At 43.8% G+C, this 24,955-nt stretch overlaps 1 protein-coding gene across 1 annotated transcript in view; it reads left to right on the top strand.

The window, feature by feature from the left end:
- Positions 1-24,955, top strand: part of ERLEC1 (endoplasmic reticulum lectin 1) — a 1,331,813-nt gene that overhangs the window by 815,344 nt on the left and 491,514 nt on the right. The window contains exon 10 of the mRNA XM_044055082.1: positions 1,407-1,568. Coding sequence (XP_043911017.1) covers positions 1,407-1,568 — 162 coding nt within the window. The remainder of the gene's footprint in view (positions 1-1,406; positions 1,569-24,955) is intronic.

Consider the following 24,955-nt stretch of genomic DNA (forward strand, 5'->3'; position numbering starts at 1 on the left):
GTCAGCCACCGCTGGTAAAACGCCGGGAGTACAGTGAGTGAGTGAGAGAGATTGTAAACAGTAGCTGATTTTTTAACATCTTGACTGCAGTGTCTTAACTACATATTTTGTCTTAGTAAGTATCTATAAAGTGAAGCTGTTCTTCACATGAGTTTTAAATTGTTTGTATTTAAAAATAACTTGGTTTTGTCATATTCACATTTTGTACATGGACAAAAGTTTATTGTAAATTTAAACATCAAACTCATTGAAGATAAAATGCAACCCATAAATTAATAATCACAGCTATTTGTAAATGTGATGAATAAATGAAGCACTTGCTTAGAGTCCCCAAGTACTGTGAATGCATGCATAGTTCGTTTACTAGTATGTACTTGTAATAGAAACAACCACATAAAACAAAAAGTGTGTGGGAGGTGGGGGGTGAGTAAAGAGTAGCATGTTACTGGAAAGACCTTCCTGAGAGTATAAACTGAAATAGAGTCTCTGCTATGTATAGACATTATCAAGCCCAAAGCTGTTACCTTAGTTATAAGTGATGGACTAGTCTTAGATGTAAGATAATTTTTCCAGGGTGATCACTTACAAAGCATCTTTTCCTCTACCTGTGGTGTCCCAGAGAAGGTCTCAAAATCCATTAATTAATTCATTGTCAGTGGCTCAGAGACTACATGCAAGTCCTTTATTTATTTATTTACAAGAGCAGTGCAAGTTATTCCCTTTTATACCACCACCATCGAAAGCTATATGAATGTAGTCTCTTTGTAAGAGGATCAAACCATCTGGAGAAGCCCACTGAGGAAGAACTGCATATTCTCTTGTTTTGTAGGTGGTGGCATTGTGAACTGTGAATGTATTGTGCTGAACAGCCTTCCTCCTGCAACATCAGAGGTTGCTACTCTGTTGAGCATTGTGGTATGGACAAGTAATTTGTCCCTGCTTAAAGTGTTACTGTTAGGAAGGATTTCAGTTGGCTCTTTTTTGGTTAAAGTGATGTGTTTTTTAATATAGATTTGTCAGTGTTTTAGAAATCTTTCCTTTGGCAGTTAAGAGAAATGGTGTTTTCTTTCATGATTTCTCTTCCAGAATACTAGTTTTTTGTCCATCAGCAGGAAATTTATGTCAAGGGAGTAGTGACTCTCACAGCTAAATGGTAGTGATGTCTGTGGTGATGCAGTTAGCTTGTTAGTGCAATTGTCTTAGATATATAGCTGTTGAAAATGTTCTCAGATGTGTTAATTGTTTGGCTGGAATGTTAATGTGTTCTGAAATGCCATTATAATGTACTTTCATGTAATTTAGTAATGTATTGCACTTTAAAATATGTATGGTGCCAAAGATACATATATACAAAACCCAAGTTTTCTCAAGTTAGTGTAAATTGTATAACTCCTGTTTTTTTACAGGATGAAGCATCTTCAACAAAAGATGAAAAATTTTCATCCTTACACAAGCCAGTAAGTGTTGGAGGGCAGCAGCAGATAACTGTGGGGACCACTCATATTTCCAGATTAACAGATGAGCAGCTTATTAAGGAGTTTCTCAGTGGCTCTTACTGCTTCCATGGGGTAAGTTTTTCCCGTTTTATACTTGAGTTTGAACTGAACTGCTGAAAATGTATTGGAAAAAAAACTGTTATAACAAAGGAATAGTACAGAGCCCTTCTTTAACTACAGGCTAACGTATGATCTGATGTTGTAACTGTCATTCTTCCTCAACCTGTGGGTTTCGGATCCGAACCTTGGATCTGACTCGGCTATTTTCCAAGCTGAAGAATCGAAGCTTGAGCTCCTGCCATCCTACCTGTAATGCCTCATTCCCCCAGTCTACCTCAGATCTTGTTTGTCACTCATAGAATAAGCTTTGAGTTTTTGTCGCTTCAGAGCTTCTCCGGTGTTTGAGTGATTCTCTGTTCAGAGTATGAGTTTAGCTAATGCTTCATTTCTTATCGCTATTTTCTTTCCTACCCTGTCTCTTGCTATTGTAGTTTTTCTTTCCTTTTCTGTGTGTTAATCGGGTTTCTATCCACCTTAACCCATCCCGCCATCTGCATTTGTCTTTCTTCTTTACTCCTACTCCAAAAAAAAGTTTCTTTCTTCTTTCTTAGTCATGACAGTGGACCCCAAGTTTGATCCCAAAACAAACTCTTAGGGTTCAAGAAATGCACTTCCTGTGTGCACAAGATCCTGTTCTCTGATGCCCCCAGGGAGCTCCTTCTCTATTTGTTCAGCTTTTCATCCGCATGCCATGACGGATTGGAGGAATAAACTGATTCTTAAGGGCTTGCATCCTTCTGCCTCCTCTCCTGCTGTTCCTTCTACGTCAGGGGCTCAATCCCCTCCAGGAAGCATAAGGAGACCGGGGAAACCAGGAAATGTTCCCCGGATAGGTCTTCTTCTGTGTTAGAGCCGATCAAAAAGGCACCAAAGAACTCAAATCCAACTTCTTCGGGGCCGACTCTATTGTCTCCACCTTGTCCACCTCGAGCTGCACTCGACAGTTAGGAGCCAAGTACATTGACACAGAGGTCTCTCCACCAGGAGATCTCTCCTAACAAACCGTCTAGACCACCTTCTGCCACTTCTTCCACCAGGTTCTCTGGTAGTTTATCCGAGAACGACATGGATAGACTGATGAGGCAGTTTCTTCAGGCACATATTCAGATGGGGGGGGGGGGTCCAGCTCCATCTCCCACTGGATCCATGAGCAGAATTTCCCCGTTCCACCCTGTTGCTCCTTCTCCAATCTGACCTTCGGTTTTGGAACCTGCTGGTGCATTAGTCCCAAGAGCTGAGATGCTGGAGCCAATAGTTTTAATCACTTCATCCCCAACGGCCTCCCAACCCATTTGGCTCCGACTGTGTCGGTGTCTAACAGCATGTCTCAGAGCTGTAGCCTTGACATGGAGTCCAGGGGGCTTATGTCGACTCTGAAGTTTTCGGAGCTTTCGCTTTCCCTCAGAGCCTTGGATTTTGACAGCTCGGCTCCATCTCCCCCTTTGGAGCAGAGGGTTCCAGGTGCTCTGGAAGTGTCCTTTCTGTTGTCTTCAGCTCCACATGAATAACACTGGGGTACTCCGGGTTTCTCTGCATTTGAGGTGGTGAAGAGGATCCTTTCTCATCCTAGGAGAGCTTTGTTTTTTTTCTTCCTCAGCACTGCTCCCCATGCCCATGGATCCTTTGTCTGAGGCCTCTCGTCTACCATAGGGACAGCCAGCCCTGGGAAGCCTCCAGCCCATCCCTTCAGTGTAACCCCAGTTTTCTTCCGACAGCTCCCAGGAGCATCCCACCGAGGAGGTTCCTCAGAAGAGATGGTGTAAATGAGGCATTAGGATTCCCCCTAGGAATCTCTCACTACTGGCACTGATTTTGAGGAAGGGAGGGGTCCCCAAGATCTCCACCTGAGGATGTCTCCTTTGCGGACATCCTAGAGATACTCTGCTAGAGAGGTGTTTGGTCTGCCCAAAACCTCACCCCAGAGGAAACAGTGCTGTTAAAGGCTATTGGGTTTGGCCTGTCTCCATCCTGTGTGTACCACCCCCGCAGATGCTCTCATTGACCTTGTATCTATCAGAGCATGGAAGGAACCGGACAATGTGGAGCCCATTCTGAAGAAGGACGACAAAATTCTGAATGCACCTACTGATAGGGCACATTGGACTAAAGGGATTCCATGGTAGATGCCATGATGGTTGCAGCATCCACTAAGAAGAAGCTGGTTCAGGAAAGCTTCTCTGTCCATCCCCCTAACAGGGAGTCTAGGGCTATGGACAGGTTTGGCAAAAGAGTTTATGCTTCAGCCACTTTCACCTTACGAGTGTTAAACTAATTATCCTGTTTCACTAGAATACAGAGAGACTTTATCAAAGAACTGTCTAGTTCTACCACAGAATCCTTGTCTGCTGAGGTTCAAAAGACCTTTTCTTCCAAAATGGCCACTCTACAATTGCTATAGAATGGACCCATGAGGTTGAATTCCCACTCTGCAGAGGGTGCCTCTTGGGTGGCCAGTTCGGGCATTACCTGCCTGGATGTGTCTTTGTGACTTTTCGGGACCTTTCAAGGCATCATTTGTCAATGTCCGTTTCGATGGATCATCCTTGTTTGGCCCAAAAGTCAGAGAGACTCTCTCCTGCAGTGAGAAAGATGTCCTGTCTGCCATCAGAATTTGTTTTTCTACTCCACAAAGGTCCTTCTCCAGAAGCCAGCATGGCGGAAAAGTTGTGGTTCAAGAATTCCCAAGGTCCTTTTCAGGAATTTCAGGTAAACTTTCCCCCAGAGGCAGAGGGGGTAACAGTTACAATGGAAGATGCCCCCCCTGTGGCAGAGGGTGTCCACAGATCTTAGAGTCTCAAGATTCCTTCTCGAACAGACCCTTGCAACGCTCCTGAATGGTGGCCCAACTGCCCTCCTCTGGAGGCAGTTAGGGGATGCTTCTTACACCCACAAGCCTGGGCAGCCATCATGAATGATCAGTGGGTGCTAAGGATTGTATCCAGAGGATACTTTATTCCCTTTTCGGAAAACCTCAAACCAAAGTTTCACCTCTCTGATGTTCCACCCAATCAAAGGGAGAAGGCAGCTCAAGAATTTGCAAAACTGCTGCAGAAAAAGAGTCATCCAGGAGGTTCAGGTAGGATCGACATCTACTCAAGATTCTTCTTAGTACCCAAAAAGACAGGGGACGTAAAGCCAGTCCTGGATCTGACATCCCTGAACAGATCAATAAGGAATTCTAGATTCTGGATAGTCACGGTGCAGTCCATTCTACCTCTCTTGAGAATGGACGACTGGATGTGTTCTGTATATCTGAAGGATGCATACTACCACATCAGAATGGACAGGAGTTCCAGATGGTACCTTTGTTTCAGGCTGGAAGCCAGCCATTACCAATTCAGATCACTTCTGTTCGGTCTCACCACAGCCCCCAAGGTGTTCACCAAATGCATAGTGGTTGTCTCAGTGCATCTCAGGTTGCAAGGATTCCATGTGTTTCCATATCTGGATGACTGGCTCCTAACCGCTCCAACCAGGCATCTACTTGTTCAAGCCAGGGATTATCTGTTACACCTAGCCCCCTCTCTAGACATAACGATCAGTACATAGAAATCTCAGTTGCAACCAGTACAAACCATAGACTTCATCAGAGCACGTCTAGACACAACATCAACACAGGCCTATTTCACGCCGGACAGGATTACAAGTTTACAATCACATATCAAGCAGATTTTAGCTATCCCAGCTCCCACAGCAAATGTGTTGCTCAGGGCTTTGCCCTCTGTGGCAGCCACAGTAACTGTTATCCACAGTACACCTACACATAAGAGTTTTGCAATGGACTCTAGCAGTCCAGTGGTTGTTACACAGACACAACTTACATCTTCCAATCAAACTTTCATGAGTATGCAGAGACTTCCTTCTTTGGCGGCTTCATTCCCCAGAGGTCATGCAGGGACAACCCTCTGTTCTTATTCCTCCCAAAGCCACACTGACCATGGACCCTTCCCAGATGGGGTGAGGGGTGCATTTTCTGGGTCAGATGGTCCAAGGCACGTAGACCACCCCCCAAGCAACCAAATTACATATCAATGTCCTGGAGATGAGAGCTGACAGCTTTCTTCCTTTGGGAACTGTTGCAGTACAGTCAGGCAATATGTCTGTGGTCTGATACATCAACAAACAGGGGAGAACCAGATCTTACCTGTTGTGTTGAGAAGCAATGAGTGTGTGGCAATGGATGATCTCTACCAACCATTTTCTTACAGCAATGCACATTCTAAGGGAGTCCAAGATCCTGGCAGACAGGCTTAGCCGAGTTCTTCTAATGCCTCACAGGTGGTCCCTGAATCAGTCACTGGTAAACATGATTTTCTGCAAATGGGGTCAACATTGCTGTGATTTGTTTGCATCCCCCCTCCACAACAAATGCAGCAGTGTCCTTGCCCTGATCCCATCACAGGGTCAGTCACCAAGGGATGCTGTGGTTCATGCTTGCCTCCCCCCCCCACCAGTCTGCTTTATAGTTTCCCTCCAGTCCCTTTAATTCCCAAATTCCTGCAGAAAGCAAACAAGTTGAAGAAGAAAGTTATCCTCATTGTCCCCTTCTGACCTCATCAAATCTGGTTCATCTTTCTTTGGTCTCATCTAATTTGCCCGCCAATGACTCTGGATCCGGTTCCAGATCTACTGTCTCAGGGCATATCCACCCAGATCTCCAAGGACTGAAATTAACCACATGGATTCTCTAATTCCAATGTGGGCAAGATATTCCAGGCTTTCATCCTCGGTCCGAAAAATCTTGATCTCCGATCATAAGAATTCTACCAGGAAAATCTACAAGAGGAAATGGAAGGATTTTCCTTATGGGCCCAGCAGGAACAAATAGATCCTTTTACTGGTCCCATTACGAAAGTTTTAGATTTCTTGGCTTCTCTTTTCTAAAGTGAAGCCAACTACAGTACTGTGAACATCCAGCTAGCAGCTATTTCCAGTTTTCATACTTGGGAAAATTCCTTGTCTCTGGTTTCATCTAAACTTTGTAAAATGTTCCTGAGAGCTGCATTTTTACTCCTCCCCTCCGATTAAAGATACTACTAATCCATGGGCTCTGACTATGGTCTTACAAGCTCTAGTTCTTCCTCCTCTTGAACCTGTGGTTAAGGCAGACTTGAAATTTCTGTCATGGAAAACAGTGTTCACCTCAGCAAGAAGGGTTTCAAAGCTACTAACCCTTTCCTCTAACCCTCCACCCATCTAATTTTTCACAGAGATATAGTAACTTTGCGTACCAACCCATCTTTCTTGCCTAAAGTAGCTATAGTAAATAATATAAATCAGTCTATCAATCTTCCTGTTTTCTTTCCCAACTTTCAAAACAAATGGGAGTATACGCTTCACCAGCTGGATGTTCATAGACAATTATGTTTTTACCTGGACAGAACTAAATCTTGCAGAAAATCAGAACAACTGTTTATATCCTTTTCTGAAGTAAGGAAAGAGTGAGCTGTCACCAAGACTACTCTTGCCAAATGGTTGAAAGATTGTATTTCCTTTATTTACTCTTTCAAGAATAGGCCCTTATCAGGGAAAATCAAGGGTCATTCTACAAGGTCTATGGTGACGTCTCAAGCTTTTTGGTCTAGAGTTTCAGTTGATGACATTTGTGCAGCTGCAACTCGGTCAAATTCCAGCACCTTTGTCACTCACTATAAGTTGGACATTATCACTAGGAATAGAACTGCCTTTGGCTCTGCAATGCTCCATAATATCCTTTCATGAGGGCCACCCTAGGATTATTGTAGCTGGGGACTCTGTCCCACAGGTTGAAGAAGAATGACAGTGACAACATCAGATAAAGAAGTTATATTCTTACCATAATGTTCCATCTGTGTTTTCACTGCATTCTTCCTCAACCTTCCCTCCCTCCTTCCACCTGAACATGACTATGAGAGACCTGTTGGATGACTTCATAGGAACCACAATTCCTGGTTGAGCTCCTGAGCTTTATGCTTGATCTTTGATTGACTGGTCTTTATAATGCACGTCTTTGTCTTCATAAGTTTGCTTGTGTAGGTACAGGGTTGCTGCAAACTCGATCTGAGGTAGATTGCGAGAATGAGGCATTATGAGTAGGATGGGAAGAGCTACACCTTTGATTCTTCGGCTTGGAAAACAGCCGAGTTGGATCAGATGATCGGATCTGAGACCCACAGGTTGAGGAAGAATGCCGTGACACAGATGGAACGTGATGGTAAGAACAAAACTTCTTTTTATATACACTAATGGGGTTGATTTGCAGATGATGAAAGCTGTCCACAAAGTACATGCAACAAAGGGCATTTGAGGAGGCTGTCATCTTTTGTCGTTCTTTGACTTTCAGTTTTGAGTGCCATTTGCACCAGAAGTCGGTGTATTATTTTCGAGCCACATCCTTTTCTTTGTGAAAGAAGCTTGTATGCTTGAGCACTAAAGAATTTAAGGGATATGCTTTACAAGTTGTACTTTCCTCAACTGCTAGCGTAGAAGGCACTGAAGGAGGAGCAGATTGCATACTGCAGTTAATGTCTGGTAGCAAGTCTGCAATGTTTTAGATTCATCCCTGCTACCCACAAAATTGAGGCAAAGCTACTTGTCTGCTGAAGATGAGATTACTGGTACCTGTAAGAAGAGTGCTAGGACTGTAGCTTCCCAAAGTCAACCCTTTTTCACCAGGTTGTAACTAATCCAGTCAGGTTTTCTGGGTGTAGTAAGGCAGGACAGTCTCTCTTTTTGCTGTTTCAGGCCAAGGATGCTGTAGTCACTACCCAAGTCATGAGCTAACCATTGTGCTCTTCTGCATTTGATCCATTGTCGAGATGTAATTTATCCTTCCACCTTTGTCTTTCCTCAAGTCTTGCTTCAAGAAGTGGTGATGACAGCTTCTTCAGCTAAACTTTCTAACTGCATGGCTGTCAAAAAAACCTGAAGTGTGGATTATTACTATTTTAAGGTATAGTTCAATATATTTACACTTACCAAGATTGCTATACCTTACAGTAGCATATGTCAAGCCATACAAATTACATCTGACTTTCTTTGCAAAGTTTCTTAAGTGGTACGTAAATGAAACATATAATTAACCTCCTCAGACTGCTTGGGCAAAATTACTGTGGGTGATGCTTAATTTGGTTTGGAAAGTAGGGGTGCTGTTCCACAGCATTTGGTTTCCCACTTCTTTTATTGAGCAAAGTGCCTTCTGTGCGGTGTTTGCATCGCTTCCCAATATGCACACGGGTTGCGCAGGCGCATCTCAGGTGAATTGTTGATTTTATCAATTGCTTGTTGGTGTGTGTGCCTTGTGTAAATGAGTGGGTTTGTGTGCATATTCTAATGGTCTGTCTCCCATTTGGGATAAGTTTCTCTGCTTTGCCCTCACACTATGCTTGAGTAGGCTTGGTCTTCCCTTTAAGCCTAAATTAGATTAAACAGGTTATTTGCTAATGGATGGCTAAGTAAAAGCCAAAAGGATAGTTCTGTGAAGTAGGTTGCTGCCAAGGGAAATTTCTGTATACCTCCTTTGTGACTCCAGAGTTGACTGTACTGTACTGTTGAGGGATGCAGGAGGATATAAGATGGGTTTGCCTCTACCAAAAAAATAAATAAGTAAAATAAACTTCCAAATGTGATCATCAGAGCTTTTGACCAAATAGTTTAATTCAAGAGCCTTTTAAGCTTCTGGATTTCCATTTAGCGCCATAGAGCCACATTTCACAGATTCTCAGTTGTAGTCCTTTTACATAAATAAAACAAAAATGAAATATGTTGCCAATCATGTTTTGTGAATTAAGAGTTTGATAGGCACTGAGTTCAGAATAATTGTGGAGAAGCAAGCCCCTGTTCCATCAGCCATTGTGAATGTTTCCTCAATATTTCATTATTAGTGATCTATTTTTGTGGATTAACTTATTAAAAATTAAATAGAATAGCATGTGTTACCAAACTATGAAATAGGTGTTTACCAACAGACAAGTCTGATTGTGGAATGCAGTAGAAGCATTGTAAAATATTTTTTTGTGTGTTGGTGTTTTAAAATGAAAACAAAATGCTTAAGAAATGCTTGTTTGCTGCACGCATCCTACATGCACTCTGACCTTCACATCATCATGTCTAAGCGGAGTGACATGATTTTATGGGTGGAGATACTTCACATTAATGCCAGGTTCAAAAAGAACAGAAATTCCAGGAGAAAAAAAAAACACTTAAGTAATTACAAATTCCTGGTGCCAAAGGGTCCGATTTGTGACTTTGTCCTTGGTTTCTTGTCACATTTATCTGATGACCTTCTTGTGGGTTAACTGTCCCAGTTAAAAAACAGACACACACACACACACACACACACACACACACACACACACACACACACACACACACACACACACACACACACAAAATGCCATTACCTGCTTCAAGTACAAAACAGAATTTTTTTGCACTGCACTTCAGAAGTATGTAGTATTCCTGTGGGAAATCATAGTTTAAAGTTTAAAAGCACTCAAGAAAACTACATAATGGGTTGAAAGTTGAGAAAGAAAAGCTACCACCCCTAAAGTGCCTTTTTAGGCAGTGTTCTGAAGACCAAAATTCCATCGTAACAGCTACAAACAAATGCAATCTGAGGGTCTTGCTGCTCAGTGCTAGAAGTCTAAATCTCAAGATGCACTCGTTCGAAGCTCTCCTCAAAATGGAGAACGTCGACATCTGTGCTGTAACGGAGATCTGGTTTAAAGAGGTAGAAAGCACCCCTGCACTCCCAGGCTACAACTCATTCCATACCTTTTGGCCCCAGAATACAGCCGGAAGCTCTAAAGGCGGTGGTGTCTCCATATTCTTAAAGGATGCACACACCTATAGACTGGTAGCCCAGCACAATGCATCCAAGATACTTAAGGTACAACTAACACTAGGTAAGATGGCGATACAAGTCCTAGCCTTGCTACAGAACCCCAAACATGTCCCTAGACTCTCACTCCAAGTTCCTATGCACCCTGGAATCTATAAAGGACCAATCCAATACTCTCATACTGGGTGACTTCAACTATCTTTCCATCAACTGGGAAAACTATTCAAGTACCAATGTATAGGCCCAACGCTTTCTGGAATTTATCAGTTCCAATGCCCTGGACCAGCTCATTCTGACCCCATTAGAGGAAGCAACATCCTCGACCTAGTTATCGCCAACATGGGAGACCGTTGCTCCACACCTACAGTCAATTCCTCCCTGATTAAATCTGACCACAAACTGATCACCATGGAAATCTCCATCTGACCTACACCCCCCGCTAAGGTGACCACCCTGAAAAACTTTTCTAAAGCTGACTTTGAGCTCCTAAAAACAGAGTTGGCTAACTTCTTGGCACCTATGATATTGGAAAATAGCTGCACGACTGCTGAATCATACACAAATGCACTGTACGAGCATGTACACAAATGCATGGACCTTGTCATACCAAATAGAACTAAGACACTCTCTTCCAAAAAACGGAAGCCAATTTGATGGTCCCCAGCCATCAATAAACTCTACAACAGAAGGAAGAAACTGTTGCAGAAAAAAATGAAGTCACAAGACTGGAACCCCCCCCCCCCCTTATCAATCTCAACAAAAAGCTGATATCCCTTATCAAATCCTATAAAGCCAGCTATGAAGGCAGAATTGCGGCTGACACCAAAAACAACCATAAAGACTTTTATAACTGTATCAAAAACCTCAAAAGCAATACCCAGATTTCCTCTGAGTTGTTGCAAAATGCAACCTCCTGTACTGAGCCAACAGATATAGCCAACATACTGGCCGACAGATTTAGTGCCAACTTTACCCCCCCACCCCCCATGGACCCTATCACAATACCAGAAGAAAGCCTGGTACCCACCATTTCTGCGGCACAGGTAAAAGCTGCATTGTCCAAAGCCAAGAATACATCATCCATGGGACCTGGTAATATCCCTGGCTGCATCCTACATGAGCTACAAAACAAACTGGCACTACATCTGTGTCCCCTGTTCAGTCACAGCCTTACCTCAGGCTATGTCCCTAACGAATGTTGCATTGCTACAGGCATCCCGCTCCATAAAGGAGGAGCAACTACAAACCCTGGGAACTATTGCCCCATTAGCCTGACAAATGTGGTATGCAAAGCTATGGAGCACATCATCATGGACCTGCTTAACAAAGATATAGACAATCTCCAAACTCTTGACCCGACACAGTTTGGCTTTGTCAAGGGGAGATCCTGCCTGCTGAACCTGGTTGACTTCTTCAAGGCAGTCACCAAGGCTGTGGATGAGGGTAAGGCAGTGCATACAGCCTACATCAACCTGGCCAAGGCCTTTGATACCATTCCCCACTCGGGATCATTGATAAGCTCACAAAACTAGGCATCAATCCTTACATCCATAGGTGGGTTGCAAATTGGCTCACAGGCAGGACCACAGTGTGAAAGTTGCGGATTCCAAATCAGACTGTCAACCAGGCATGGGTGGAGTCCCACAGGGCTCGGTCCTGGGCCCTCTCCTGTTTGGCATCTACTTCTCAGACGTCCAGGCCAACACAGACTTTGGCTGACCAAGTCCGCTGATGACTGCAAGCTAGGAGTCGTTATCAACTTCCAGAGTGATGCAGACATCCTACAAAAGGGCCTCTCTGAGACCAATGACTGGTGTTGGATCCATGGAGTGAAGCTTAACGGCAAAAAATGCGTTATCATCCCCTTTGGAAAAAACTCAGTTCCCACGTTGATTGGAGCCCACTGAACATTGAAGGGGCCAAAAGAGATCTGGGCACCCAGGTCAACAGCCACCTCACCTTTGACTACCACATTGCCACTGTGGTCAGAAAGTCCTTCTACGTGGCACATCTTATAACCAAAGGTTTCGCATCCAGGAAGAAAGAGGTCATTATCCCTCTCTACTCATTTCTCATTAGACCAATTATTGAATATAATGCCCCATTTTGGCATGTACCTGACCAGACACCTGCAACAGCTGGAGGCGCCACAAAAGTTCATAGGTGTGTACTAGGCTAATGGCCCTGGAGCCTTTACAAGCCTAGCCCATAGCATTACCCTGACATTGTGCCACCTGACCTTAGTTCCCAGTGCCTCTGTCAAGTAGAACCACTGGAGTGATCCCAGGGGTGAATTTTCTATTTCCCATCCACTCATCAAGATTCCTCTTGAAGAGGGCCAGTGAGGTGCTCTGTTTGACATGTATGGGAAGTCTATTCCATAGCATGGGCATTCTCTGGTTTATGAACCTGTCCCTCCAGTATGTTCTGTTGATTGTGGTAATAAGGTTGAGGTCTCTGGAGCATGTGGTGCGGAGGGATTGGGATTTCTTTAGATGTAACATTTCTATCAGAGCTGGGTCAGACATGGCTTTGTAAGTCAAGCAGAGATCGCCTCCAAGTAGGCGATATGAGACAGAGAACGGTTGAAGTTTTTTTTAGTCTGTCCATATAGGACAAGTGTTTAAGGCCTAGGATCCTCTTTGTGAGGTACTTTTGTGGCCTCTCCAGTTATCGCAGGTGTCTAGTGAGGTACATGCCAAATGGGGCATTGTACTCGATGACTGGCCTAATGAGGGAAGAGTAGAGAGAAACAATGACCTCTTTCTGGTCAAAAGAGAGGTTGCTGTAAACCTGTGTTCCCAGATCACTTATAACGCCTTCTGTGTTCAGTGGACTACCATCGATGTGGTATTTCATGGGAACCAGGTTTTTTCTAAAGGGGATGACAACACATTTTTTGGCAGTGAGCTTAATGCCATGGTTCTGACACTAGTTGTTGGTCTCAGTGAGGCCTTTCTGTAGGATTGCAGCATCAGTTGAGGAGTTAATAATAGCTTCCAACTTGCAATCATCTGCGAACTTTGTCAGCCAGAGTCCCTTCCTTTTGGCCTGGTCTTCAGAGAAGTAGACATCAAACAGGAGAGGACCCAGGACTGAACCCTGTGGGACTCCACACGTGACTGGTCAGCAGCCTGACTTGGAGTCAGCTACTTTCACACTGTGAGTTCTATCTGTGAGCCAGTTTGCAACCCACCTAGTGATATAGGGATTGATGCTTAATGAGTTTTTCTATGATCCTGAGTGGGGAATGGTATCAAAGGCCTTGGCCAGATCAAGGTAGGCTGTATGAACCACCTTGCCTTCATCCACAGCTCTGGTGATTGACTCAAAGAAGTCAACCAGGTTGAGCAGGCGTGATCTACCCTTCACAAAACCAAACTGTGTGGGATCCAGAGTTTGGAGATTTCCTACATCCTTGTTTATTAGGTCCATGATGATGAGTTCCATAGCTTTGCATATCAGACTCGTCAGGCTAATGGGGCGATAGTTCCCAGGGTCTGTAGTCGCTCCTCCTTTGTGGAGAGGGATGACTGTAGCAGTGCGCCATTTGGTAGGGACAAAACCTGAGGTCAGGCTCTGATTTAACAGGGCACACAGGTGAGGTGCCAATTCATTCTGTAGTTCATGTAGAACACAGCCAGGGATATTGTCAGGTCCCATAGAAGCTGTATTCTTGGCCTTAGACAGTGCTGTTTTAACCTGGGTGCATGGCAATCTACTGGTTTTGTGATTGATCCTTGGGGGGGGGGGGTAAAGTTGGTTCTGAATCTTTAGACCAGTATACTGGCAATACCTGTTGGCTCAGTATAGGAGATACCATTGTGCAGTAGCTCAGAGCAAATCTAGGTATTGCCGTGGAGATTCTTTACATAACTATAGAAGGCTTTGTGGCTGTCTTTACTATCTGCTGCAATTCTGTTTTCATAGCTAGCTTTAGAGGATTTGATAAGGGATCTCAACTTATTGTTGAGGCTTATAAGGGATTTTTTCCAGTCTTGGGACTTCACCTTATTCCGCATCAATTTCCTCCTTCTGTTGTAGAGTTTGTTTATGCAGGGCACCACCAGATTGGCTTTCTTTTTTGGAGGAGAGCGTCTTGGTTCTTTTGAGTATGGCAAGCTCCATGCATTTGTGTACTTTGTTCGTACAGTGCATTGGTGTATGATTCGGTGATCATGCAACTATTCTCCATTTGCATGGGTGTCGGGAAGTTAGCCACCTCTGTTTTTAGGAGCCCAAAGTTAGCTTTGGAGACGATTTTCATGGTGGTTACCTTTGCGGGGGTGGGGGTGGAAGAGATGTGCATTTCCAAGGTGATTAGTTTGTGGTCAGATCTAACCAGGGAGGAGATGACTATTGGTGTAGAGCAACGGTCACCCATGTTAGTAATGACCAGGTCAAGGATGATGCTACCTCTAATGGGGGTAAGAACGAGCTGGTCCAGGGCATTGGAATTATTGAATTCCAGGAAACGTTGGGCAAGTGTATTGGTACTTGAGTAGTATCCCCAGTGGAGGAGTAGTTGAAGTTGCCCAGTATGAGAGTGTTAGATTGGACCCTAATATTCCCCAGGGTGCTTAGGAACATGGAGTGTGAATCTTGGGACATGGTTAGGGACCTATAGCAGGCTACAACCTGAATTGCTGTCTTACCCAATGTTAGCTGCACTTGAAGCATCTCTGATGCATTATGTTGGGCTACCAGTCTGGAGGTGTGTGCATCCTTTATGAATATGGAAACAGCACCACCTTTGGAGATTCATTCCAAGTTCTGGGGCCAAAAGGTATAGAATGAGTTATAGCCTGGTAGTGCAGGGGTGCTTTCTGCTGCTTTAAACCAGGTCTCTGTTACAGCACAAATGTCAGTGTTCTCCATTTTAAGGAATGCTTTGAGTACATTTTGAAATTTAGACTTTTAGCGCTGAGCAGCGTGACCCTCAGATTGCATTTGTTTGTAGCTGTTATGTTGGTCATTTGGTCTTTGGAACACCACCTAAAAAAGGCACTATGAGGGTGGCAAGAGCCTTGGCCAGTATCCACAAGCCCAGGGGTGACAGATGCAGGCCGTCTCTGGCAAAGCATCAAGGTCTGTCAATCATGTCATCCCAGGCAGATAGATACTGGATCCCCTTTGAATGACACCAAAAACTTAGCCAGTTGTTGAAATCAATCATTTTCTGCTTGTACTGTGGTATCATTCTGGGTAAATAATTTGCCTGTCTTGGTACTCAAACCATGAATGCCTGCATGTAAAGCCGGGACTCTAACCACTACACTATACAAAAAGGAATCCCAGGCCTTAAACACGTCGTACATGGACAGACTCAAGAAACTTCATCTGTTCTCAGTCTCTTATCGTCTACTTAGAGATGATCTCTGCTTGACTTATAAAGCCATGTCCAACCCAGACCTACTTGAAATGCTACACCTAAAGAAATCCCAATTCCCTCGCGCCACATGCTCCAGAGATCACAACCTCATTGCCACAATTAACAGAACATGCTGGAGGGACAGGTTCATCTCCCAAAGACTGCCCATACTCTGGAATAAGCTTCCCATTCATGTCAAGCAGAGCACCTTGCTGGCCCTCTTCAAGAGAAATCTTGACGAGTGGATGGTTAACAGAAAGTTCACTCCAGGGATCATTCCAGTTTCCCTATTGGATAGGGGCACTGTGAACTAACATCAGGTGGCACGGTGCCTGTGCAATTTTTTTCGGCTAGCCTTGTAAAGGCTCCAGGGCCATTAGCATAGTAAACACCTATGAACCACCAGAGCTATGTCATTACATTACTTACTTGATAGATGCAGTGATGCAAGGGTACTAGCATCAGGCTGTATGCAGGCTTCTTTTAAACATCTTAGTTTCACATAAACATCATTATCATAAGTGAAAATAAGCCTCCTTTAGCCACTGCCCACCAAGAAGCTTCTATATATGATGGAAGCAGAATGTAGATGCCACATTATGTTGCACACCTTTAAACATGTTCTTTAAAATATAAATATCTTCTTACAATTTGTACTTATTCTTGATGTTTAATAAATATTTTTTACTTAGCTCATTCAGAAGGACTAAAGAGATGCTTTTGACAGGACTCACTTGACCTCATGTTAGCACTCCTGGTCTAAATTTTCTTTTCTATTAGTAATGGAGAACAAAGGAGGTCAGGCAGTACAGTGATAAAGGCATTATGCTGCACAGCTTTGAATTCCGTTGTTCTCCCCATGTGAGTACTATGTCCAAATAAAATCAAATAATGGCCTCTTATTTGTAGACTTAAATGAAAATTCAACGTGTATGTTTTAAGGTGAAGATATGGAGTATAAGTCTGAGTTGTAGCTGACTCTCCCACCATAAAGTGATGTTATTGTTATAGAGTGGTCAGGGGGGCCACAGGGTATCACAGTGTCACCATCATACTACCACTGCCTATACTTCTTTAGCATGTTTTATTATGTTGCATTATACTTTAGATTCTATTTAAACATGTAGGCAGAACGGAAGTATAGTAGTCCAATTTACAGAAGCAAAACAGACGATGCAAAGACAATCAAATGCAGTTAGTGGTTGTGTGTGTATATTTATTTATATATATATATATATATATATATATATATATATATATGCATATTTATGCACTTACACACACACACACACACACACACATATATATATATATATATATATATATATATATTTAAATGTGTATGTATTAATATGTATTGTGTGTGTGTGTGTGTGTGTGTGTGTATATTATAGATTTCTGTCTCTGTCTATGCCTGTATCTATATGTAAAAAACAAACCAATGAGTAAAAAGGTCACACGGACAAAACCGTTCAGTAAAAACTTCAGTAAGAACCCAGCCAAACTAGAGTTTTTACTGTGTGAGACTTTAAACTCCCTGTAAAGGAGGCCCATGGTAATATGCAGATTACCCCTTGAGGACATCATGTTTCAGCTATATGGCTTCTGAATGTCCACAACTTTTTTTTACTTGTAGCTGAAAAACTTGATATCCTTATGTGGTAATTTGCATAAATCCCTTGGGCTTCCCTTACAGGAGGTTTAAAGTATCACATAGTAAGAGCACTAGCTTGGTTATGTCTAACTATATATAGGTATAAAGTATAGAACTTGTGGAAGTTGAACATACTTTTAATGTGAAAGGCTAGTTTTGGATTGTGCTAGGATTCTCTTGGATCTTAATAACATTTGTAGTGTGCTTATACCTCTCAACCTCTTAGTGCAAGTGTTGTGGACAAAGCCAGACAAAATGGGGAGACAAAGGCCCAAAAATATGGACAGATTTTAAATATTGTTCTTATAAGCTTAGACAGTTGCTAGAGTAACAGGATTTGTGTTAACATACATTTTCTGAAGAAGCTGAAGTCTTGATACTCAAATGTATGTCATTATTTGGTGACTACAGTCCTCAGATCATTCCAGTGATTTGCCAGAAAACCACAAATATTATGAGGAACAGACAAAAATATGAGGCAAAAAAATCTGGACATTCTGTGAAAATCTGGACAGTTGAGAGGTTATGAGTATGCCTTATTCTTTAAGGTAGGCCAGAAGTGCAGATTGGAACCTATCTGATTGCGACAGGGATGGTGTTCTGGGCTGTGTAATCTGTTGCATAGCTATGGCCTTGCTGACACCAGACAGAGTAAAACAGGACAAATAAATTAAGCTGTGATGCAAGGGTGTAGTTAGGCATACTCTTTTTTTTTATTCTACTGAGTACAATTTTCTGTACAACATGTAAAGAAACCATGGCTTTTTTAAGGCCACACCATGTCCATAGCTGTCTAAATTTATGCCTCAAGTAAGAGTTTCATAGATTGAAAACAAATATCTATTTATTGGTTTTAGAGGGAAAGTGATACAAACATTTAAGTGCGGGAGGGATTTCAATTTTTTAGCTGACAGGTGGGTTGGAGGGCAAAATTAAGAGCACACAAGTTTGAAATTATATTCACTGGCTGCACCCCTGTCGTGAGGATGAGGAGGAGCAATAGTTCCTACTGAAAGAAGGCCCTGACAGAGGAAAGATGAGAGCGAAAAGACAGTGTTGCAGAAATAGGCGATGTGAAGTTGTTCAGTCTTGCTGTTCATTCTTTACTGATGGGTTTGGAGCCGATCCCTCGGCTCCAATACAGCCATTTACAAAGCTCGAGGTCAAGTCCCTATCCCACGATGCACTTGGTATTACCCCAGATCTAGTTTGTCGCTGCAATAGATCGGAGGTTCTGCATTAGCTCGGGCCAGTAAAATTGTTTTTCTACTTATTTCTTACTTACATTTACATAGTTAGATAGTTTAATAGCTTAGGTAGTTTATTAAAGCTCTTACAGCTTTATACTGTGTGTTACTGCACTTTGGTCTCTTCCCTTATTCTGTTTAAAAATTTTTGCTAGTTGGCCTCTCGTTTTAGGCCTAGTTTAAACTCTTTGCTAGTCAGTAGAGTGTGCTTAGTCAGTGACCTTTGTCAATATTTTGCTAAAAACTTTTTAGTGTGTAGTTTTTCTGTGTAGTGTATTTAGCCTTCAGTTTGTTTAGGAAAGGCTTACATTTATAATTACTGTTAGAGTTTTATTATTAACAGTAATTTTGTCTGACTGGATATTTAGACAGGATATTATATCTTAGCAACTATCTCCTTTTTCTGTTAGCCTGCTTTTATTGTGTGTTTAAAAAGTTGTGACAGTAAAGCCTTTTCTTGTCACATTTATATTTGCATTTATATTTACATTGCATTTCGGTGTGTGTGTGTGTGTGTGTGTGTGTGTGTGTGTGTGTGTGTGTGTGTGTGTGTGTGTGTGTGTGTGTGTGTGTGTGTGTGTGTGTGTGTGTGTGTGTGTCTGTGTGTGTCTGTGTGTGTGTGTCTGTGTGTGATTTAGCCTGATATTTTTTAAGGCTTTTGATAGCTGATTACTGAAGAATTGTTTTGTGTGACAATAATTCTTCTCCAAATTTTCCAGTGGCTGACCAAAACAAGCATCCAAAGTCTGGGTTTCAGAAGTGCCCAAAAGATGTCTGTAACAGACAGCCACGTGAATTGTGTATACTGTGTAGGAGCCCTGCATTTGCAAGACAGCTGTGCTATTTGTCATTCCTTCTCATCAAGGGTCCTTCAGGAAAGGAAGAGAAAACTTATCGACAGAGGGTTGTTGAAACCTTCGTTTTAAGAAGCTTTGAGTGACCAGGATGGATCCAGCAAGTCCTCAAAATCTTCTAAGACTTCGGACTCTTAAGAAATCAAAAAATCTTCTACTTCGGCTCCACTGCCATCGGAACCGACAGTCTTTTCCTTTCGGAGCCGGTCCCCAGTCTTGGAACCTGTGTCTGTAGCTCCAAAGAGCCCATTACTTCAGTCGGTCACACCTTTGGGTGCGCTCCTGTCGGTCCTCTATCAGCCCGTCAGATCTGGATGTGGATCGTGTGGTGCAGAACTGTTATTGGCACCGGCCTTGTCAAAAATGTTATCGGCTTCGACCCAAATGGCTTTGGAGCCGAAGACCCTTGTACCAGCTCAAACTATTCCTCCTCCGAGCCATGCTGGTCTTTCTGAGCTGGGGGAGACAGACCTCATGATAGTGGAACCCTCGGAGCCAACGCCTGCTCCAGTGTCTTTGGCACCGTGCACTCTGACGTCCTCGGTGCCAATCGAGGACTCTAGGGACCGACACTCTCTAGTCGGGTTTGGGGAGGATAGTCGGACCGACTTATCGGTTCTGACTATCCCTCTCAGAGCTTCGGCTCGGATGAGCTCGGCTCTTACCTCTGGTTCAGAACCCACTGTCCCTGTGCCAGGGGTGTCGACGGTATCTTCAGATCCTTTGGTTCCCTCACATTGGAGCAGAGGTGCTTTCGATGCCATGAGGAGAGTCATGTCTCCTAAGACATCTTCGACCTCAGGTCTGCCTTCCTCCTCCCCTAAAGTGGCCCGTGTCTGCTTCTGCCTCACACATCCTTACCAAGCGTAGAGATCCAGAGCCTCAGGAAGCCCCATTGGGAGGCGCCTGCTCTTCCGAGACCTCACTAGAAGTTCCCACTGATGAGGTTCCCAGGAAGAGATTGTGTAAGAGGAAACATCTAGACTCCCCTCAGAGTCTCTAACATCATATACTGACTTAGATGAGTCAGAAGGGTCCCCCTCTGAGGATATCTCATTTGCTGAGATACTTGAAATCCTTAGGCAGAGGGGTGACTGGCAGTTCAAAAGCCCTACTGAGGATGAGTCAGTTCTCCTGAAGGCTTCCGGGTCTCAGCCCTCCACCTCTTGGCTGTCTCCGCCCTTCGATGAGCTGATGCAGCTGGTCTCACGAAGGGCGTGGGAGTTTCCGGATACTGTGGAGCCTGTCCCTAGGAGGCCTAATAAATTCATGTCTGCCTCCCTTGACAAACCATTTTTAACAAAAGGTGTTCCGGTTGATGCCATGGTCATGGTGGAAGCCACAAAAAAGGAAATGTCTGAGACTTCCTCATCTATCCATCCTCCTAACGGAGACTCCAGGATTATGGATAGATATGGGAAGCCCATGTTTAGTTCAGCGACCTTTGCTTTTCGTTCGCTCAGCTATTTAACCCATTTTACCAGGTTACAAAGAGATCTCCATAAGGAGCTAGGAGATGCTCTTCAGGGTACAGTAGCTGTAGGAGCTTCCCACAAAGTTGCCGCTCAGCTTGCTACCCTCAATTCTATAGTCAACTCATCCATGCACCTCATCTCTTATGCAGCTGATGGAACGAGTAGGGCAGTGGGTACAGGAGTTGCTCTTAGGAGACACTCCTGGATGCACTTGTGTTCCTTCGAGGAGCCCTTCAAATCATCCTTCGTGAACACTACCTTTGATGGCTCTGCCGTCTTTTGGGCCTAAAGTGAAGGAGACCATAACCAGGTGTGAACAGGAAGGAAAGACTCTGTCTACCGTCGGGGTCTGTTTTTCCACCCCTACCCAACCCTACCCTGAAGGTCAAAGGGGAGGAAAAATGTGGTTCCAAAAAGTCCAAGGAGCATTTCAGGACACACGTGGTGAACCCCCTCCAGAGGCAGAGGAGGGGGCAATAATGGAAGACGCCACCCTTGCGGCAGAGGGAGTCCGCAACACCAGAGCGACAGAGATCACTTCTCTGGGAAGACCTACCAGCGATCCTGAGAGGAGGCCCTACTGTCCTGCTCTGGAGGCAGTCAAGGGTCGATTATCTTTGTATCCAGACACCTGGCTCAAAATAACAAAAGACAGCTGGGTACAAAGTATCATTTCCAGAGGATACTTCATCCCATTCGCCACACCCCTTCCACCCATAAGAAAAATCCCGGAAGTTCCACCCAGTTACAGGGAACAGGCAACAATAGAGGTCCAAACGTTGCTAAGAAAAAGAGTCATCCAACCAGTTCCAGCAGACCAGAGAGGATCCTAAACTTACTCCAGATTCTTTTTGGTTCCAAAGAAGACGGGGGGCTGGAGACCCATATTGGACCTCAGCATACTGAACCAATACGTAAAAAAAGAGAAGTTCCAGATGGTCATGCTTCAGTCTATACATCCCTTCTTAGGGAAAGACAATTGGATGTGCTCGATAGATCTCAAGGATGCGTACTACGACATAAAAATGCCCAGGCTATCCATGGATCATCTGCTCTTCCGGCTGGGAGTCAATCATTACCAGTTTCGAGCCTTGCCCTTTGGTCTCACTACAGCCCCCAGAGTGTTCACCAAATGTATGGCAGTGATCACTGCTCACCTGAGGTGTGTAGGATTCCAGGTGTTTTCATACCTAGACGATTGGCTTCGTACCGCCACCACCAGGCATCAACTCATTCTGGCCAGGGAGTCCACTCTGTCTCTCTGCAATCATCTGGGCATTACAATCAACACAGAAAAATCTGCCTTGTCGCCATCGCAGCATATCGTTTTTATTGGGGCAGAGTTGGACACCACCATCACACTAAGGCTTCCAATAGAAAGAGTCTTTCTTCTTAGTCAGCATGTCATCATTCTAATATCAAAAGATAGAGCACCAGCATCAGACGTTCTGAAATTATTAGGCATGATGGCAGCAGCAATTCTAGCCATACCACTAGCTCTTATGCACATGCGGATACTGCAATGGCTGTTGTTCACTCAATGGTCTTACTAAGAGCTTCCCATGTCTCGCACCATAATGATCAGAAATTTCTGCAAAAAGGACCTTCGGTGGTAGTTGACCTCACTTCATGTCACGATAGGATGCCCGTTTGTGCTACCCCCTTGAGCGGTCACAGTGACCACGGACACTTCCCTGATAGGGTGGGGGGGGGGCATTTTCAGGGAAAGACAGCCCAAGGCACATGGACCAATCAAGAGACACATCTGCATATCAGTGTCCTGGAGATGAGAGCAGTACTTCTGGCGTTGCAGTACTTTCAGGACTCTCTTCCTCTGGGTACGATTGCGATTCAGACAGACAGCATGTCGGTGGTCTGGCATTTGAACAAACAAGGAGGAACCAGGTCTTATCCCTTTTGTCGCGAGGCTGTCAGAGTATGGCAGTGGGCTGTTTCCACCCAACGCTTTCTGTTGGCAATGCACATCCCGGGGAAATCCAGCGTGATAGCAGACAAACTCAGCAGGGCTATTTTGTTGCCCCATGAGTGGTCCCTCAAGAAAGAAATAGTGGACAGGATATTCCGCAGGTGGTGCCAGCCTTGCTGCGACATTTTTGTCAGTCCCATGAACACGAAATGCAGAAGCTATTTCGCCCTGATTCCCCCTCCAGGAGAAGCCACAAGGGATGCACTCGTATATGATTGGCCTCCAGGTCTCCTCTATGCATTTCCACCAATCCCGTTGATAACCAAGGTTCTACAGAAAGCAAAAACCCTGGGAAGGACCACCATTCTAATAGCCGCTCATTGGCCTCGTCAGATTTGGTTCCCCTTCCTTCGACTTCATCTTTTGGAGGACCCTTGGATTCTGGACCCAGTTCCAGACCTTCTGACACACTCGTTGGGGGAGTCTTCATCCCTCTCTGCAGTCCCTGAAGCTGATAGCTTGGCTGCTCCAACTCCCATCATAGCCAGGTTCCATAACCTATCCAATGAGACAAAACAGATCCTTTTATCTTCTCATAAATCATCTACTAGGAAGCTGTATCTTAGCAAATTGAAAAAAAAAAATGTACTATATGGGCTTCTAAAACTAATATTGATCCTTACCAAGCCCCTATGGCCTCCATTTTAGAGTTCTTGACTATGATTTTTAACAAAGGAGCTGCAGCAGCAGCAGTTCGTGTTTAATTGGCTGCTATTTCTAATTTTCATCTTGGATTTGAAGGGTTGAATATCCTGTCTCACAAGTTATCTAAAGCTTTTCTCAAAGGGATTTTTCATATTAGACCACCTGTGAAATCTCCCTATTCTCCATGGAATCTAAATTTGATGCTTTCCCAGATAATTCTTATGCCATTTGAACCAGCTTCCTCTTGTGGCGTCAAATTATTGTCATGGAAGACCATCTTTCTGGTAGCTATTACTTCTACCCGCAGAGTGTCAGAGCTTCAGGCTGTATCCGTCAAGCCTCCATATTTGATATTCCATCCTGACAAAGTCTCACTTAGAACAAACCCCTAATTTTTTCCCAAAGTTTGCACTGAAACCAATCTCAACCAGATTATTGATTTTCCAGTCTTCTTCCCCAACCATTCGAACATTTTAGAGTATATGCTGCACAAACTTGATGTTCACAGACAGCTCAGATTTTATTTGAATAGAACAAAAGATTTCAAAAAATCAGACCAGCTTTTTGTTTCATTCTCGGACTCCAGGAAGTGTAGACCAGTGGCTAAAACATCTCTGTCTAAATGGTTATCTGATTGTATCACCTTTGCCTATTCAGCTATCAGTATGCCTTTGCAACATAAGATTAAAGCTCACTCAACCAGAGCAGTTTCTACATCATCTGCTTTTTCTGCCAGACTTCCCATTGATAACATATGTGCAGCAGCCACTTGGTCAAAACCTCATACCTTTATCACTCATTGCAAAGTTGACAAGGCCTGCCTCCTTTGGATCCATGGTCCTGAAAAATATACTCCTGTAAGCCACCCGAGGTTGATGGTACTTGGGATGCTACCCTTCAGTAAAGAATGAACGGTGAGATAGAACAACTTCACATAAAGAAGTTATGTACTTGCCATAACGTTCCATGTGAGTTGTTCATCTCGCCTTCATTCTTACGTCCCTCCCTCCTGCCCCCTCCTGGGCTGTTAGATAACCGAGATGCTGGATCCATCCTGGTTACTCAGTCCTTCTATACCTTTCTCTTGGGAATGAATGAATGAATGACATATGGTATTATTATACGCAGCAAACAAGATCTGAGGGAATTCCAGGTGCATCATGGGATAGGGACTTGGCCTCGAACTATTTGAAGACCTCGAGCTTTGCAATTGGCCGCATCGGAGCCGAAGGATCGACTCCGAACCCATCAATAAAGAATGAAGGCGAGATGAACAACTCACATGGAACATTATGGTAAGTACATAACTTCTTTTTTACAGGTAAATGTACACATTAAAAGAGAG

This window comes from Protopterus annectens, chromosome 1.part2 (genome assembly GCF_019279795.1).
Source record: "Protopterus annectens isolate FY-2018-M chromosome 1.part2, PAN1.0, whole genome shotgun sequence".
Lineage (NCBI taxonomy): Eukaryota > Metazoa > Chordata > Ceratodontiformes > Protopteridae > Protopterus > Protopterus annectens.